Source organism: Sturnira hondurensis, unplaced genomic scaffold, assembly GCF_014824575.4.
Source record: "Sturnira hondurensis isolate 20B ecotype Veracruz unplaced genomic scaffold, ASM1482457v3 Scaffold0004136, whole genome shotgun sequence".
In the NCBI taxonomy this organism is placed as follows: Eukaryota; Metazoa; Chordata; class Mammalia; order Chiroptera; family Phyllostomidae; genus Sturnira; species Sturnira hondurensis.
Genome location: NW_028076767.1, coordinates 9206915 through 9225195, shown reverse-complemented (window position 1 = coordinate 9225195; position 18281 = coordinate 9206915). Strand labels below are relative to the sequence as shown.

Here is an 18281-nt window from a genome sequence, read left to right as displayed (position 1 = left end):
GAAAACTAAACAAATGTTTGTATTCCACAACCAATTCACAATGTTAACTCTATAAAAGCTTATTTACTTTAATAAATTACTAATTTAATTATGGTACCTTGTAGCTTAAAATGTGGTAAAACACAGAATGGTTTGGGTCTTTCTTTCACTGTATTCTTTAGGGGAGAGCTAAGTGTCTACAATTCTAACAGAGTTACGCAGCTTTCCAAAGGGTTAAGAAGAAAAATAGGACACTACCACCTCCCCAGGAGAGAATGCTACAGGAGCAAGATTGAGAACACAACAGAAAGAGAAGTACTACCTAGAGATCTACTGAGAAAGGGGCCACACATACTAGTCTCTAAAAGAATAAGAGTCTTCAGGAGAAAGAATCCAAAAATACATGGGCTGTAATGCTTCGCCACAACACAAAAATTACCTAATTTTCAAGGAACTTTTCCTCTAAAAGGAGAAGCCAGAGCTATAGCTCTCAAACACATGTCTACTGAACAGTGAGGCACTGGCAAGACAGCGTGAGGAGAAAAGCTGTTTGAGATGAATAATGGTAGTGTGTTCCAAACTCACACAAAAAAGACATACCGGTTAATGGATAGACGTCTCTGAATTTTGCTGTAACCCTTGGTGCCCACTCATTTAACTGCCAGCAGACAAGAAAGAGATGAGAGGGAAATGTGATATGATATTCTACAAAGGGCACCATGGTTTCCAGGTGTGCTGGTAAATGAACTACTTGTGAAATCATTAGTTTGGAGAGTTTATATGTAAAACCTCATTACAGAAAAGGTTCAGCTACTAGAATTACATAATTTAAGCTCTGGTAAGTTTCAATTGTTCAATAAATATAGATATTTTCATCCTATCAGAAAGGTAAAGATGCTTTCTAAGAAAATTTAAACAAAAATATACTATAGATGAGATCTATAACACATTACTAAGAAAAAAATGATAAAATAGTTTGCTAATATTTCCCTTAATTAAATAAAGCTAAAAGAATATATGTATATGAATTTTAAGGGGAAGAACTGGGGGAAATTTTAAGGACTCTTTTCACTTTTATTGCATTCTTTTTAAAAAATTTTTATTGAATTTACTGGAGTGATGTTAGTTAATAAAATTATATAGGTTTCAGGTGTACAATTCTATCATACATACATATACACACATATATATATACATACATACACACACACATATATATATATCTCACCTGTATATTATATTGCTTGCCCACTACCCAAAGTCTAGTCTCCTTTTGTCAGCACTAATCCCCCCTTTACCCTCTTCTACTTCCCCCGCTCCCTTTCCCTCCACTAAATGAAGATATTTCTACTTTGAAAGTAATTATAATCCACATAAGGCATAGGCTTCTAGTTACATCGAAGTAAAAAATGTATTAATTCTACCACTGCTGCAACAAAGCTCTTACTTCACTGAAATAATTTTTAGTTTAAAAATACATACTTGTTTAGTGTCAGCATCAATAAGATCAAAGAATGCTCGAACTGTAGTCAGTTGTAACTGTTTGCACCTAAAGAACAAAATGTGTTACAAATGAAACTTTCTTTAATAATATACTTTTGATACAAACACACACAATTCTATTATTTAATCAAATATTTGAGTTTCCTTTGATGCTGTAAACTCTAAAGTCACTTAAGAAATCAAGGCCCCTCTATGTTCCCTAAATGTCCTCATCTGCCCAGCTGTAGGTGGGGTCCACCCCACCGTTAGAGGCCTGGGCTGTGTGGCTCTTGCAGACTGATCGCAGAGCCAGAGGAAGGGGAAAAAGAGAACCTTTAAGGCAGAACACATAGAGATAAGATAGTAGGGTCTACGTATTTCTCAAGCAATATTAATCCATTTCTTAATTTATATTAAGGGTAAATCTAATTGCAGCTTGGTTCTCCATGTGCTACTCTAGAATAACCAACACTGTACCAATCAAGTCCCTAAGTTAGATGACCTGCAGAGAGCTCAGGAAGTCACTAAAACAAGTGCCTCTGATTCTGCCCAACTACGAGGAACTAAACTTTCGATATTTGACACTAGCTTCATGTGAGACTGAAGCTACTAGGTGTCAGATGATGTCATAGGTCATCAAGGGAAACTTGGTCACACTCAGACAAGAATCAGGTTTAGAATTCTAAACTCCTAAATTAATCTGTCTCCCAAATCCTTATTTATGCATGAACAAAGCTCTCAGAAAGGTAACAAACCAATCAATGCACTGCCTAGAAGAAAGGACCACCAGAAACCGTCGAAATAAATTTCATTTACATACCACACAATGGAGAGGTGGTCTGTTGACACCCAGGTCTTAGGCACTGCCGTACTCTAGAAGGGAAGAAACAACAAAATCAAACTGAAGAAAAGCACATTTGTTATTCTCCAAAAGGCCTGAAATGTTTACAAGCTAATATTCAGAAACATGCAGCATTAGTTTTGCTATTTTATGATGCATAGACATTTTTAAATGATGCATTCTTATAAAAGGTGATCCAAAATATTTCTTGCATAAAAATATTTGTCATTATTACTTAGTCACATTTATATCACCCTTTGAAAATTCTTAAAGCATCCAGATTCCTTCCTGAGTTTAATGCCTCTTTGTTACTCTAACAAGAAGCTGAGTTTATGATTCTTTAATAAATCATAGTTTATGGATAAATCATATAACAGATATTTTAGTAACTTTAGTTCTAAGCAGACCAACTGATAAATTCTAAGATGATATTTCTTCTAAATCAGAGTCTGCCTGGTAAAATACCTTAGCCTGAAGATGTTTTCCAAAAGAAATATGCCTGATCACAATTCCAAAACTATCAAATCAGAGGGTCCAGGCTTACTTACTTTGAAAAAAATCACTAGATGACTGGTATATATACATACATACAAGTGCATATATATATATATATATATATATATATATATATATATACACACTTGCTAGAGACACAAGGGCAAAGACTCCTAAAGAAATGTAACTATTGCAGAACGCTTGCTAACAATGACATGACACCATTCAATCCAGGCTCTGAAGTGGGAGGAATCTATAGCTCTTTGAACTTACAAACATTAGGTACATTAATTAGGAATTACTGCTGGCAGCTTAATTAAAAGGTTAAGACAATGAGAGTTCACTGTGGTCCTAAGATTACAGTAGATGCTCAGCAGAGTAAGAGCTCACAGTAGACAGCACTTACCATTACCAAGAACATACAACGGGTTTACTTTCACTCAGGCTAATGAACGCATCAGTGCGAGAGTTGAAAAGGGGAAAGGCAACACCCACAATAAAGGCAGTTGCTCATGGCCTTTGGTGAAAACTTCTGAATGTCCACCAAAATCCATTCTGGCCTTCTTGCACACTTGGCTAGACTACATTCTTGGCCTCTGAATGTCAAGAGGCCCTTTGCACCTTCATTTACTTCAAGGTGCGACTAATTGTTCTCTATCAGAATGTGAACAGAAGTGATGTGTGCATTTCCAGGCCTGACTGCTCTTCTTCCCTCTGCCTGTGGGTTGAAACAGTGGTGATTAGAGCAACCTCAAAAGTAAAACATTCAAGAAGGGGGTGCCTACTGTCAGCCTAGGTCTTTTATGCGATTTCTTCAAAAAACCACCCACCAACTTAAATACACACCTTGGGCAATTATATGAGTAAAATGTAAACCTCTGTTATGTTTAAGTGCCATTACCTGCATGAGTACATATAACAAGAGTTTAGCTTACCCTACCAATAGAACTGTGCTAACTTAAGCAATTTTTCTAGGCCCAATGGATGCAAATGTCATTGAACCATTCTTGAGATAATCATTGAAAAACTTATTTCTTAATGACTTTTTTAAGTGAACATACTTTAAAACATGAAAGACCTAGACTGTTCGGTGTCTAAAAAACTAAATAAAACTCAGATGATAAAATAACCAGCTTTGAGAAAATTCCATAAGTAAAATATTTTCATCAGAGATACAGAAATACAAGTTGCCCTGAAAGCAATACATCAGCAAATGAATAAGAAAACAGGGAAATGCGCATGCGTGCGCAAGGCTGAAAAGACCAAAGTTCTTTCCAAAGGAAGCTGCAGGACGTGGGATCCACAGAGCCTCATGCCTCAGACCACGTCCCAGAAATAAGTTATCTTTAATTTCATGTGACTAAATAAAACACCAGCATTTACTGCAGAGTTGACATTTAGTGTTTTGAGGACTTCCAGCAAATGTCTGCCCAAAACATTCAACATCAAATAATATTTGTACCAACAATGAGGTTTGAGAGATTTACCAACTTCGTTCCAAAGCTACTAGGGCTATACCACAACTCCGGCTATAGGGCAATGGTGGGAAATAGCAGAACTGCTTAGTAATTTGTGTTCTGTGTATGGCAAGCACTCAGTAAGTCCCTGCTCGATGAGTGAATAGCAACGTAAGGTGGGGAAATAGATGAGCTAAGCAAAGGAGTATCTATTACGTGAGTAACTATGAAAGAAAGCACAAGCTTCTCAAAAGCAAAAGGACTATGGATTTTTTAAAGAAATTAAATTAGGATATATTGGAAGATGATGTGTATGCTGAGTTAAAAAAAAGTTAACGTCTTAACTGAAGACTTCAGGTTAAAAATACAAGAAATAATACAAGCCCTAAAAGGAAACTTGAACTGACTTTACTGAGGTTATGTATCCCAGTTAAAGGCCAAATATTTGATGTCCTAGCCAGGAAGATTAATTAGCAAATTAATTAATCAGGGTTCTGTTTTAGTATCAATTTCTGATAGCTAATTTTTAAACTTTAGCATGAGTAAAACTTGAAGTTTAACAACCAAGAATATATGCTATGTTTGACATTCGATTACAATAGTACACAGCACACCACTCAGATGTAACAAGAGGCCTGTGGACTTCAGTCCACACTTTCTTAGACTTAACAATTCTAATCAATGGATAGGCACTTATTTTGGACAAGAAACAATTATTTCTCATAACTAAGGTTTATTTCCATCAAGTCTCTGAGATCCTTTTTACTTCCCATGAACACAGGCATCCATGCCTGTGTTCTCAACATCGTTCACTCGCCCATTCATTCTCTCCATCTCTGCCTCTCTGCCTCACACGCACACACACAAGCACAGGAGCAGCACGCCACCACCTCGGCAGTCACTCCCAAGCAGCGACACGTTACTTCTCCTTTCATGCCCCTCTGGGTCCATCATGTCACTATTTCAGTAGAGTCTTTAAAAAAGATTACCACAACAGATAAGGCACTGGCATGATGGCTTAGTTTTGGCAGAAAAGTCAGTCCTGAACGAACTTGGTAATCCCGAAATCCTCCAGCTACAGAGAGCGTGGTTAAATTTATGTGTTCAGCATTTAGAATCCAATAGTCGTTTACAGTCTCATAAAAATCTGGCAGAAAATAAAAAAGACATTAAAAATTAGTAGTCACTCCATGCATCAATAAGATATCCATAATATTAATATTAAACTGAATGTGTAAGCCATCTGAATTATCTATAAACAATGTTATTCACATTTCTCTATTTTAATATTTTATAGATATTCTGCTTACCCCATTAAATCAGATTACAAACACTAAGCATTAACTGAAGGCATCAATAGTGAAAAAAGATACCCAAATTTTTTAGCTTGACAAATTGATATGTAAACAAGTCTCTACATTCCCATAGGATGCTACTTGTTCACCAGCCACACAAACCTAAAAACCTAAAATTCTTCCAAAGATAAGAGTTTCCTATGCTAAAGAGTTACAGATCTTCCCAATTAGGCAGCATCCCTGCTTATTAAGACTTAGCAGCTCTCCCTTGCAGCCAACCACCACCACACAAAGTACTATTTAAGTTCTTAAAATAAAATCTATCAGGACAATAACATTCTCGTCTTGGAACTACATCGCTATGGAAAATCTGAGGGTTAAGGTTCTCTCTCTTTAGTGCAATAAGTTGTTCAAAGGGAAGAACTTGCACACAATTTTTCCACTTTTTCTATGAACAATGAGAAAATCTTACTGTCAAGACTTGAGGTCAGGGGAGGGGAGTTCTCATTTCCTCTTCTACTTAACAAAACAATGCATTTTTATCCTGGTCTTTGATCCCACTGAGGGCTTCAAATATTTTGGAACAGCACACAGCTCCCATTAAAGATCTCAGCAGTATTTACTTAGATTGTGACCATGCAAATCCATTCCTAATGTATGCCAGGCCTAGGATAGGAGTACCATGGGTATACACATGCCATATGCCTAAATAATGAAAAGTCAAAATTCCAGTTAGCAAACTGTTAAAGCAAATATATTTTCTCAACCTGGAAGGCCAGGTTCAAATGCAGAATTCTAGGACACCTCAGAGTCGGACACTGGATAATGGCAGCCTAGGGAGAGCCGATCTATGGCCCATCGCTGTGCTATCGTCCTTCTCTTCCCACCCCAATTCCATCCTGCGCCACAAGGGCCTCCACACTATCTGTATCTCATGCAGAGCCACAGAGAGCTTGGCCACGACTCAAGCTTAGGTTGTACATCCCTACCCTCAGAATAGAATTAAATAAGAGGCCCACATGGGCCCTGAAAGTGAGCTTGGAGCATATGGACAAGAACAGTCTAGAGGCTTGGCTTCCTGGAATATGGTCTGAAAGTAAAGGCAGAGCCTTCAGTGGGGAGGATGCCTGGCCTGTACGTGTGAAACCCAGTGGGGCACGGGGGCACCAGAGCAGGGCCCTCTGAGTGCGGAGCTCCTCACAGGCCGCCCCTTCCCGGGCGAAGGGCAGAATTCCTACCATAAACAGGATCTACTTCTGGAGGCGTATGAGTCTCCTAAAAACCTAAAATCTACCACCCTTGAGTGTTTGTTTTTATATTCTAATTCTGGCCTCATGCAATAAAAAATAAATATGGAACAAACGGGAAAGAAGCTTGCTCGTCATAGTGAGAACACCTTGGCCCGAAGAAGCAGTTTCAGCCTGCGCCTTTTAGAGACAGAGTATCGTGATTATCCATCAAAACAGTTAAACCTAAATCTCTTAAAAGTTTTCCTCAAATAATTTTAAATGTATTTTCAGTAATTCCAATTTAACCTACATGACTCATCTACATATAAAATGCAGTAAGAAAGAGTTCTCAATTATGCTACAAGTGTTATGACTTGCCTATGCCTTTGACTTTTTCTAAACCTATAGGAGTTAGATTTAAATAACTTCAATAATAAAACAAAAATTTTTCATTAACAAACTTCTACAGGAAAAGTGCTCAATGTAATGAGAAAAATCAAACTTCACTGTTCAGTACGACTGTATCAGATATTCCGGCAAATTACTCCCTGGCCACGTTCTGTTAGGACGGGTGCTCTGGGCAAAAACTGCTCTGCTCTGGAGTTGCCAGGGCGTATTTCTCACTTAACTAGAAACACGAGTTTCATCACAACTAAGATAACAGAAACTCTGACAGGGTAAGAAGTTGAGTACATGAAAAAGATCGTGAAAAAGAATGATTTCTTTCTAAAGATTTTCTTCTAGTCACAGAATATTGCAATAATCAGTGAAGATAATATTTGACTTTAATAAAAAGTTGATAGGCATTTAATTCTTACTCTGTGACATTATCGCTACTCAATTACCTGACAGCAGTCATAGACTCTTACTGTTCAAAATTCCCTGCAACGTTAGAGCATTATCCATAATTTTATTTCCCTAGTAACGACATACAGAGGCAGGAGAGCATGCAGAGGTTAAGAGCACAGGCCCAGGAACAAGTTTACCAGGGTCAAATACTGGCTCCACTATTTTCTTGCCAGTGTAACTGTGGACAAAACCTTCATCTTGGACTCTTTTTTCCCCATCCATAAACATGGAAATAACAATGGTACCTACCTCAAAGGACTACTACAAGGACTAAGGGACTTCATAATACAGCATATAAAGTCCTTTGCACAATATCCGAAATCCAGTAAGAACTCAGTAAACATTAGTAATTCTACCTCACCACACAGTGTTAGCAGAGCTGTTTATTTAAAAACAGGACTTTTCTACTATTTTGCTTAAAAATATGCTTATTTTGAGTAGAGTACTGGGAAGTTAACAAAACAAAGGAAATTTAAACACACTTTAAGCAACAGGGAGTCATCCTCAAGAATAACTAAACCTAAGCTTAAGTGCCTAGGGATAACAAGACATACGCCATCCATGTAAGATGCCACAGACATAGAAAACGAAAAGTGGCTTCGATGATGAGCCCAAGGTGAAAGTCGCAGAGAAGGAGACACTCAGACTTGGAGGTGCTCTGAACCTGAGCGGCTCCGCGTGTGGATGACTCGGCAGCGGGTGCTAAAGGGAGCACTGCGAGGACTTGATCGTTCCAACCAGCAGTGGGGAGGCTGGTCAGCGCTAACGTGACAGCACTCACCTGTAATGAAGCGATCTAAGGGCATCACGGGAGCAACATGGGGGGTGGCTTGTGTGATAAGGACATTTATCAGATCTTGTTTAAAATTTTTCAGTGTCAGCAATGCCCTTGCAACAAGGCCACCCATAGAATGACCAATTATCGCCACACTTTTTGGAGCAGATGCTTGACCCTATTAAAAAAATCACCAAGGCATAAGTAATACTCAGCATCATAATAACAATACTAAAAACTTCTCTCAAAATACAAAAAAATCAAACTATTTATTTAACCTCTTATCATAAACTGCAGAAACACATTTGATTTTCTGAACCAAAATCAGAAAACTTGGGTCTAGCAAGTCATTTGTTATATTGGATGTAAGAGAAGTAATTATATTTGGTGTATAACAGATTACTAGATTTTATAGGGTCATCTGTTTAAAACTGGAAATACTAGAAAACCATAAAAATTAGGGTTGCTACAGTGGCCTCATCATATTGATATAGCTTATCTCATCAAATTATTTCCCTATTATGCACATGCATTTAAAAATAAACCAACATTCATAACATGTATTCACTAACAATTACATATTTTATTTCTTAAATTTAAGAACTGCATTTTGAAAAAATCTTTCCTACCTCTATACAATATCCTCAGTTTTACTATCAAACTTTTGCTCATTGTCCTTCATACTGATCCTACATCTCTATGCCTTCTATGATGTTACTTTGAATAAACTGGACCTTGTGCAGAATAACATTGTAGACCTGAAACTGCTATCCTTAGAATTGACTGATATAAGGCTAGCTCTGCTCTGTAGACTGGGACTTTAGATTTTGGGAGGGTTCCCACCATTCCCCAAATGGTAAGAATGTCTCACTATGCTAACACTGTGCAAACAACATCCTTTATCCTGAACACTACTGTCCTTCTGATTGGGGTTTTGGTATGTGATAGGCACAGGGTGTCTATGTAACTAATTGTCAATAAAAATCTTGAACATTGAGTCTCTAATGAACTGCTCTCATAGACAATACTTTACACATGTTGTAGAAATTATATTCACCTGGTGTGACTCCTCTACAAGAGGACTTCTGAAAGCTCACCCCCCGATTTTCCTCCATACTTCACCCCCACGCACCTTTGCTTTGCTGATTTTGCTTTGTGTCCTTTCACTGTAATAATTGGATTGACCAAAAAGTTTGTTTGTTTTTTCCCATAAGATGGCTCCAGCAATGCTTAGTTGTCTTTAACTTCATTCGAAACAATTTTGTTAGATCATACTCTGACAGCTGTCATATCAGCATGCATTTAAAAAAACTTATCAAAATTGCTGAATTTTTATGCATTTTAATATTGAAGATGGGAGAAAACACTCAATATTTTCAGCATATTATACTTTATTATTTCAAGAAAGATAAAAACACAACTGAAATGCAAAAAAAGGTCTGTGCAGTGCCTGGAGAAGGCGCTGTGTGACTGATCAAATGTGTCAAACGTGGTCTGTGAAGCTTCCTGCTGGAGACTTTTCACTGGATGATGCTCCAGTCAGACAGACCAGGTGAAGTTCGTATCAATCAAATTGAGACACAAATTGAGAACAATCAATGTTATCCTATGCAAGAGATAGCCAGCGTACTCAAAATATCCAAATCAATAAAGTTATTGGCAAAAGTGAAAAACGTCTCTTATTTTACGGAAAAGAACATATAAACTTTTTGGCCAACCTGATAAATCATAACCAGAGTACAACTATATGCTGAGTCCTGTGAGTCCTCCTGGAGAATCACAGAGTCTGGGAATGGTCTTGGGGATCCCCAACAGACCCAATCCCAGCAAAAGCCAACACCACACATGTGCCCTGAAAGCTCTCTCCTTCAGCCTTCTCAAGTACATCACACCTGCAATTCTCACTGTCCTCTTGCATCACAGCTTTTCCTGTTCTACTGCGCCATTCTTGTTAGTATACCAATATACTGCTGTTCTTCAAAAACCAGACAACTCTCTTTTTATTCCCACATTCCCCTTAGTGACCCATTTTGCTACTCCCTTTATAGCAAAACTCTTCAAAAACCAGTTATTTATACAGCATTTGCTGTCTCCAGTTTCTCAGCTTCTGTATGCACTCTTAAACCCATTCCAACCAGGCTTTCACCCCAGAGCTCCTCAAAACTGCTCTTATCAAGTCACCAAAGCATCTAATGGTCAATTCTGAATGCTCATCTTACTTGACCTAGCAACAGCAACTGACATAGCTGATCACTTCTTCCTCCTTAAAATGCTTTACTTGGTTTCCTAACAACATACTCTCCTGGTTCTTCTCTTACCTCACTGGTTGCTCCTTTTCAGTCCCTTGCCTGCTCCTCCTCATCTCCCCTCATCTCTTAGGAATGGAGTAAGTCAGGCCTCAATCCTAGATGTCTTTCATAACTTGACTCCCCAGTGATTCCACCTAGTCTCCTGGCTTTGAATACGGTTAAACCCTTAAGTTATAATCCAGACTGGACTGCTTTTCTCAAACTCTAACTCGAAACTCCAATGGCATATTAGCTACACTTGGGATATCTAGTGTGTACCTTAAATTGAAGCCATCTTAAACTAAACTATTAATCTCCTTCAAATCAATCTGTTCCTCCTCCATCCCCCCCCCCATTTCAGTTGACAGCACTTCAATACTAGCTGTTCAGCCAAAAAAAAAAATGGGGTCATTCCTAACTCTTCTTTTTCTCTCACACTGCCTCTTCATATCTGCTCTGCCATGAAATCTTCTCGCCTCCACCTTTAAGGATTGAACCAATTTGACCTTCATCATCATCTCTGCTGCTATCAACTTGATCTAAGCTACCATTACTTCTTGCCGCAATAGCCCCCACCTGGTCTCTCTGCTCGGCCCTTACATCCCTTTAGTTTATCCTCAGAAGCATCCAGACTGATACTGTTAAAGCCTAAACTAGAAGAGGTCACTCTTTTCCTCAAAGACCTCTACAGTGGCTTCCCAGACCAACTCAAATAAAAGGCAACATTCTTAAAATTGCCCGCAAGGCTCTATACCCTGCCTTTCCCCCCACCTCTCCTTCTTCTCTATCTACTCCAGTCACACCAGTCTCCTCGTTTTTCTTAAATACAGCACACATGTGCTTGCTTCATGTATTTGTTTCCTTAGACTAGCCTTTCCTAAATGTGCAAACAAGATACTGTCATGTCTTTTATTTTATATTTTTAAGTATATTTCATTGATTAAGCTATTATAGTTTTCCAATTTTCCTCCCTTTGGCCATCTGTCCAGTAACCCTTCCCTCCAGCAATCCTCCCCACAACCCAGTTCATGTCCTTGAGTTGTGCATTAAGTTCTTCGGTTTCTCCATTTCCTATATTGTTCTTAACCTTCCCCTGTCTATTTTGTACCAATTATGCTTATTTCCCATACCTTTCCCCCCATTCTCTCCCTTCTCCCTCCCCACTGATAACCCTCCAAATGATCTCCATATCTATGATCTTCTGCCTGTTCTAGTTGTTTGCTTGTTTTTGTTTTTTAGATTCAGTCGTTTAACTTGTAAATTTATTGCCATTTTAGCTTTGATCTTCTTTTTCTTAAATAAGTTCCTTTAACATTTTGTACAAAAGGGCTTGGTGATGACTTACTCTTTTAGCTTTACCTTTTCTGGGAAGCACTTTATCTGCCCTTCAATTCTAAATGGTAGCTTTGCTGGATAGAGTAATCTAGGTTGTAGGTCCTTGCTTTTCATCACTCCGAATATTTCTTGCCAGTTGCTTCTTACCTGTAATGTTTCATTTGAGAAATCAGCTGACAGTCTTATGGGAACTTCTTTGTAGGTAATTATCTGCTTTTCTCTTGCTGCTTTTAAGATTCTCTATCTTTAACCTTTGGCATTTTAATTATATGTCTTGGTGTGTTGCTGTTTGGGTCCAACTTGTTTGGGACTCTCTGGGCTTCCTGCACTTGTATGTCTATTTCCTTTGACAGACTGGAGAAGTTCTCCATTATTTTTGCAAATAAGTTTTCAATTTTTTGCTCTTTTTCTTCTCCTGGCGAAGGATGATTGCACTCTTGGAGATGTATGATTCTGATGTCTGTACTCTTGGAGATGTCCCAGAGGCTTCTTATACTCTCATTTGGGGTTTTTTTGGTTGTTGTTGTTGTTGTTATTGTTTCTTCATTCTGTTCTGGTTGACTGTTTATTTCTTCCTTATGTTCCACATTGTTGATTTCAACCTTGGCTTCCTTCCCTTCCCAGTGGACTTTTATTTCACTTGGTGCAGCCTTCATTTCTTTTCTTATGTTTTGCTGTACTCGGTGAATTCTCTGAGCATTCTTATCACCAGTGCTTTGAACTCTGCATCTGATAGGTTGGCTATCTCCATTTCGCTGAATTCTTTTTCTGGGGTCTTATTCCATTCTTTGATTTGAACCATGTTTCTTTGTCTCCTTGATTTGACAGCCCCCATTTTGTGTATTAGGTAGACCTGCTTTGGCTACTTATCTTCGGGTACTTGTTAACTTGTGTGGTGTGGAGCCTTAGGTATTCACCAGGGCAGGGCAACCCACTTCATCACCCTGTGGCTCTGTATGTGTGATAGGGACTGGAGAGGGAACAATGCTGCTACCTGGCTGTTGGAGGTTTGCTTGGCATTAGCCATTTCCAGTCACTTCACCCCCTGCCTGTACGCAACTGGCACCCCTCTAGCTGCTATCCTGGTAGTAGTTCCCAGAGAGGGTGAGTTTGAGTTCATTCTAGGACCATTCAGACTGTTTAAGTGGACTCTCCTGAGAGACTGGCAGTTTCTTCCACCACTCCAACCTCTACTGGTTTTTATAGCCCAAATCATGAGGTTTTAATTTCCCAGCACTGGAACTCTAAGCTAGATGGTTTGGCCTGGGGCTAGGGTCGCTTGCTTCCAAGGTGTCCCTCCAAATTTTGTCCACCATAGGTGAATGTGGGACCACCACATTCTGCTGGCCGCTGCTGCCTCACCACCGCCACACTGTGTCCTCTCCACCCTGGCTGCCCATCTCTGCTCTTCCTATCCATCTGGATGAATATGGCTTCATTAAATGCTTGGTTGTCAGACTTCTAAACAGTTCAATTTTCTGGCAGTTCTGAGTATTTTCTGTTTTGAGATTAGCTGTGATCCTTCATATGGTTGTGCAAGGGTGCAAAGTATGTCTATCTACTCCGCCATCTTGACTGGAAATCCCTCATGTCCTTAATTTGTATTACATTGCCTGCTCCTCAACAGGTCTTCACTGACCACTCTTATTTATATTTATAGCCCTCTATCTTCAACTACCTATATACACTTCCTGTTTTATTTTTCTTCCTGGCATTCATAGCATTAATTTTTTTTATTTCTGAGGTTTCTTATCTGCCTCTCTCTGCTAGAACATAAAGTCCTTGAAGGCTTGCATTTGTTTAATTCACTGCTATATTTGCATGCAGGCTCAATAAATGAGGTTTTCTCCAGCTAAAATGGTCTTACTTTCCAGTTCCGGCCAAGATGGAGGTGTAGGCAGAAACCCTTTGCTTCCTCACACAACCAAAAGGAAGATAACAATCAATATAAAATCAATAAGTAACCAAAGGTGCCAGAAAATCGAACTGCATGGAAAAGGTGCAGGGAAGAAGAAGCATAATTGGTAGGCATGAAACAGATGGGGAGAGGTCAAAAATGGTATAAGAAACAGAGAAGTCAAAGAACTTGTATGTACAACCGAAGGACATGAACTAAGGGTGGGGGATGCTGGAGGATGGGGGGTGCAGGGTGGAGGGGGGATAAAGGGGGAAAATTGGGAAACTAATACGTAATCAATTAAATACACTTAAAAATAAAATGAAATGTCCTTACTTTCCCACTCCCAAATCCTATCCATTCAACAAGAATCATCTGTCTCCAACCCCTATACACTTACTTGTAATAGAAATCTTACTTTCTAAAAGCCTCAATTAAAAAAATTATTAGTTTTATTATAAATTTACTATGTAGTCAGAGAAAAACAGAAAACAGAGAAGGAAAAGTGCCTAATGTATAAGATTAAACACACAATGTTTATTGCAAACTACATTTATGGAAATCTCACTTTATAATCACGCCTTATTTACTTATCTAGATAATATTAGATATATAAAAGGTTCTGTACTTAACATGGCTTGTTCCCTCCTATAAATACCCAGTATAGGTTTAAGTTTAAAAATATCTTCTGTAGAAGTAATTTTAAAATGCTGGTTTATGCAAAGGATCATAATGTCTACATTTCATTTTCAAGATGGAAAAGAATATCACACTAGTTGGATTACAATAGCTTCATAGTTAAGTCTTGAAATCAGGTAGTGCAGGTCCTCCAACTTTGTTCTTTTGCAAGAAGGTTTGGCTTCTCCTCATTTTTGACCTCTCCTCATCTATTTTATGCCCACCAATTATGCTTCTTCTTCCCTGTACCCTTCCCCCCATTCCTCTCTTTCTCCTCCCCACTGAAAACCCTCCATGTGATGTCCATTTTTGATTCTGTTCCTGTTCTAGTTGTTTGCTTAGTTTTTGTTTTCATTTTCTTTCTTTGTTCATTTGTTGATAGTTGTGAGTCTGTTGTCATTTTACTGTTCATAGTTTTTGATCTTCTTTTTCTTAGTTAAGTCTCTTTAACATTTCATATGATAATGCCTTGGTGTTGATCAACTCCTTTAACTTAACCTTATCTGGGAAGCACTTTATCTGCCCTTCTATTCTAAATGATAGCTTTGTTGAATATAGTAATCTTGGATGTAGGTCCTTGCCCTTCATGACTTCAAATAGTTCTTTCCAGCCCCTTCTTGCCTGCAAGGTTTCTTTTGAGAAATCAGCGGATAGCTTTACGGGCATTCACTGATAGGTAACTCTCTCCTTTCCTCTTGCTGCTTTTAAGATTCTCTCTTTATATTTAATCTTGGGTAATTTAACCTTGGTGTGTTCTTCTTTGGATCCAACTTTTTTGGGACTCTCTAGGCTTCCTGGAAGTCTATTTCCTTTGCCAGATTGGGGAAGTTTTCCTTCATTATTTGTTCAAATAAATTTTCAATTTCTTGCTGTTGTTCTTCTCCTTCTGGCACCCCTATAATTCGGATAATGGGACATTTAACATTGCCCAAGAGGTTCCTAAGCCTCTCTTCATGTTTTTGAAGCCTTGTTTCTTCATTCTGTTCTGCAGAGTTGGATGTTTTTTCTTCCTTTTGTTCCAAAACAAAATGGAACCTAAAATGGCCAGAGAGGGAACAATGCAGTTTGCCTGCTCAGCTATAGCCCCATTTTCCAATGATCTAGTATGAGTCTGGGAGTTTCTCCCACAGGGGCAACCCCTTGCCATAGTCCACAGTCAGTTCTGAGTCTCAGTTTCTCTTTCAGTCAGTCCCACCCGCACAGTCCGCAGCCTTGCCACGGATTCTCTCCATCCGTCCAGCTTACCAGTCTGGCTAGTCTGGTTGACTGTTTCTTTAATTCCTTGGTTGTCAGAGTTCCATGCAGTTTGATTTTCTGGCACTTCTGGTTGCTTATTGATTTTAGATTGGTTGTTATTCTCCTTTTGATTGTGATAGGAAGCAAAGGGTTTCCACCTATGCCTCCTTCTTGGACAGACTGATTTCTTAATATAAACTGCTAAGTGTTATCTCTTCCTCAATTTTCTAAAAGAGTTTGTGTAAGATGGGCATTATATCTTTCTTAAATGTTTAATAGAATTTAGCACTGTAGTCATCTGGCCCTAGATTTTTCTTGGCAGTAAGATTTTTTATTACAAATTCAAAAATTTAACAGATATAGGGCTGGTCAGATTGTGTTTCCTCTTGTGTCTTTTTCGTAATTTATGTTTCAAGGGGTTTGTGCATTAATCCGAGTTGTCAGATTTATGGGCATAAAGTTGTTCATAACATTTCTTTACTATCTTCTTACTATCTGTAAGCTCTCTAGTGATATTCCCTATTTCATTTCTGATATTAATTTGTGTTCCTCTTCTTTTAATTAGTCTATCTATGAGTTTACCAACTTTATAGATCTTTAAAAAAATAAAAACCCACCCATTGTTATCTATTTTTTCTTTGGTTTCTCTGTTTTCTCTTTCATTGATTCCAATTCTCATCTGTATTATTTCCTTACATTTCTACTTAGAGTGTACTTTATTCTTCTTTCTCTAGCTTCCGAAGTTGGAAGGTTAGATCATTGCTTTTAAATCTTGTTCCTATCTAAAATAAACACTTAAGATTATTTATTTCTTCTAACCACTATTTTAATCGTACAAATTTTGGTATCGTATTTTCACTTTAATTCTGTTCAAAACATTTTCAAATTTTAACTGTAATCTTTTTGACCTCTGTGTAATATAGAAGTAATTTTCAAATATTTGATGATTTTCCAGATTTTTTTGTTATTGTTCTTGGTTTCTAATTGAATCCTAGTATGATAAAAAAAAAAAATACACCCTGTAGCCCTGGCTGGTATAGCTCAGTGGGTTGAGCGCAGGCCGGCGAACCACACGATCGGGGCTCGATTCCCAGTCAGGGCACATGCCTGGGTTGCAGGCCAGTTCCCAGCAGGGGACTCACAAGAGGCAACCATACATTGATGTTTGTCTCCTTCTCTCCTACAACACCCTGTATAATTTCAATCCTTTGAAATTTATTTAGACTTGTTTTATGGGCTAGTATATGGCATATTTTAGTTCCATGCGCACTTAGAACATAGGTCTTCCACTTTTAAGATGCAGTGTTGTATAAATGTCAATAGGGTAAGCTGGTGAATACTGTTCACATCTTCCATGCTTTACTGACTTTGACTTTTTTATTTAATCAATTATTGAGAGGAATGTCAAAATCTGTAACTGTGAGCATTTACCTAATTTTTCCCTTTAATTCATTTTGTCTAGTTCTTATTGTCCTTTCTTTAAATTCAATGATCTCTTTTTTGTAGTGCTCAATCTGCTTAAAGCCTATCTTCTGAACTTTTCATTTCTGGTCTGTACAGGGTGGGGCAAAAGTAGGTTTATAATTGTGAGTACACAGTTTATTCTTATATTATTTATTAATTACTGTATTATTTTCCATACAAATAACTGTAAGCCTTCTTTCGCCCCACCTTGTATTGCCTTAGTTAGTTCTAGATTTTCCTTTTTGCTCTTTTTAAAAATAATTACTACATCTCTACTGAGATTCCCCACCTCTTCCCTTATCATGTGCATCCTTTACTTTGAATCCTTAACTTTGATATTTTTTGAGGCTTATATTTAAGCATTGCTGAGGTGGTTGCTGGAGTAGGTCTTACTATAGGACTGGAGTAGTCCTAAATCATATCCTTTCTAGGGTTTCACTTGAATGCCTAATGTGTTCAAATATATCTTTCCACTCCAGCTGGTCAGAACTCCCATTTCCCAGCACCACAAGGCCTCTGAAATCTCCAGTCAGCTCATAATTCCCTAGCAGCAATCTTCTGCCAGGTCTACACTATACCAGGGGAGGAAGTGGCTCACTCAGATAGGTAGTTGTATTTTATCTCTGACACTGTTTAGGACTGCTGGCAAAGAATGATTTTTACTGCTCTTTTAAAGTTGCACCCAGGTAGACACACCCTATCACTTCCTCCTCAATACACCATTGCCTTGTACTTCTTGACCTATGCACACACAGCAGAGCACTCAAAGACTGAAAGATGCAGGTTTCTAGAGCTCCTATCCCTGCCTACGTTTTTGCTTTTGCACACCCTGATCAGAAATCTAGCCAATTCCAGGAGCCCCAAATTCCAATCTCTGCCTTCTTTGGCTCAGTGGTACACACATGTGCTCTGCTTCATTTCCACTTACTTGACCCATGGCCTAGAACGTGCTTCCAGGCAGAAAGCCAGAGCAATTATGGA

General features: G+C 38.4%; 1 protein-coding gene across 2 annotated transcripts in view; it reads right to left on the bottom strand.

Moving 5' to 3' along the window:
* Nucleotides 1-18281, bottom strand: part of PGAP1 (post-GPI attachment to proteins inositol deacylase 1) — a 74081-nt gene that overhangs the window by 39884 nt on the left and 15916 nt on the right. For both annotated transcript variants that reach the window (XM_037043714.1, XM_037043713.1), the window contains exons 4-7: nucleotides 8409-8580; nucleotides 5244-5401; nucleotides 2282-2334; nucleotides 1462-1528 (exon numbers count right to left, since the gene is read on the bottom strand). In XM_037043714.1, the coding sequence (XP_036899609.1) occupies nucleotides 1462-1528; nucleotides 2282-2334; nucleotides 5244-5401; nucleotides 8409-8580 (450 nt within the window). The remainder of the gene's footprint in view (nucleotides 1-1461; nucleotides 1529-2281; nucleotides 2335-5243; nucleotides 5402-8408; nucleotides 8581-18281) is intronic.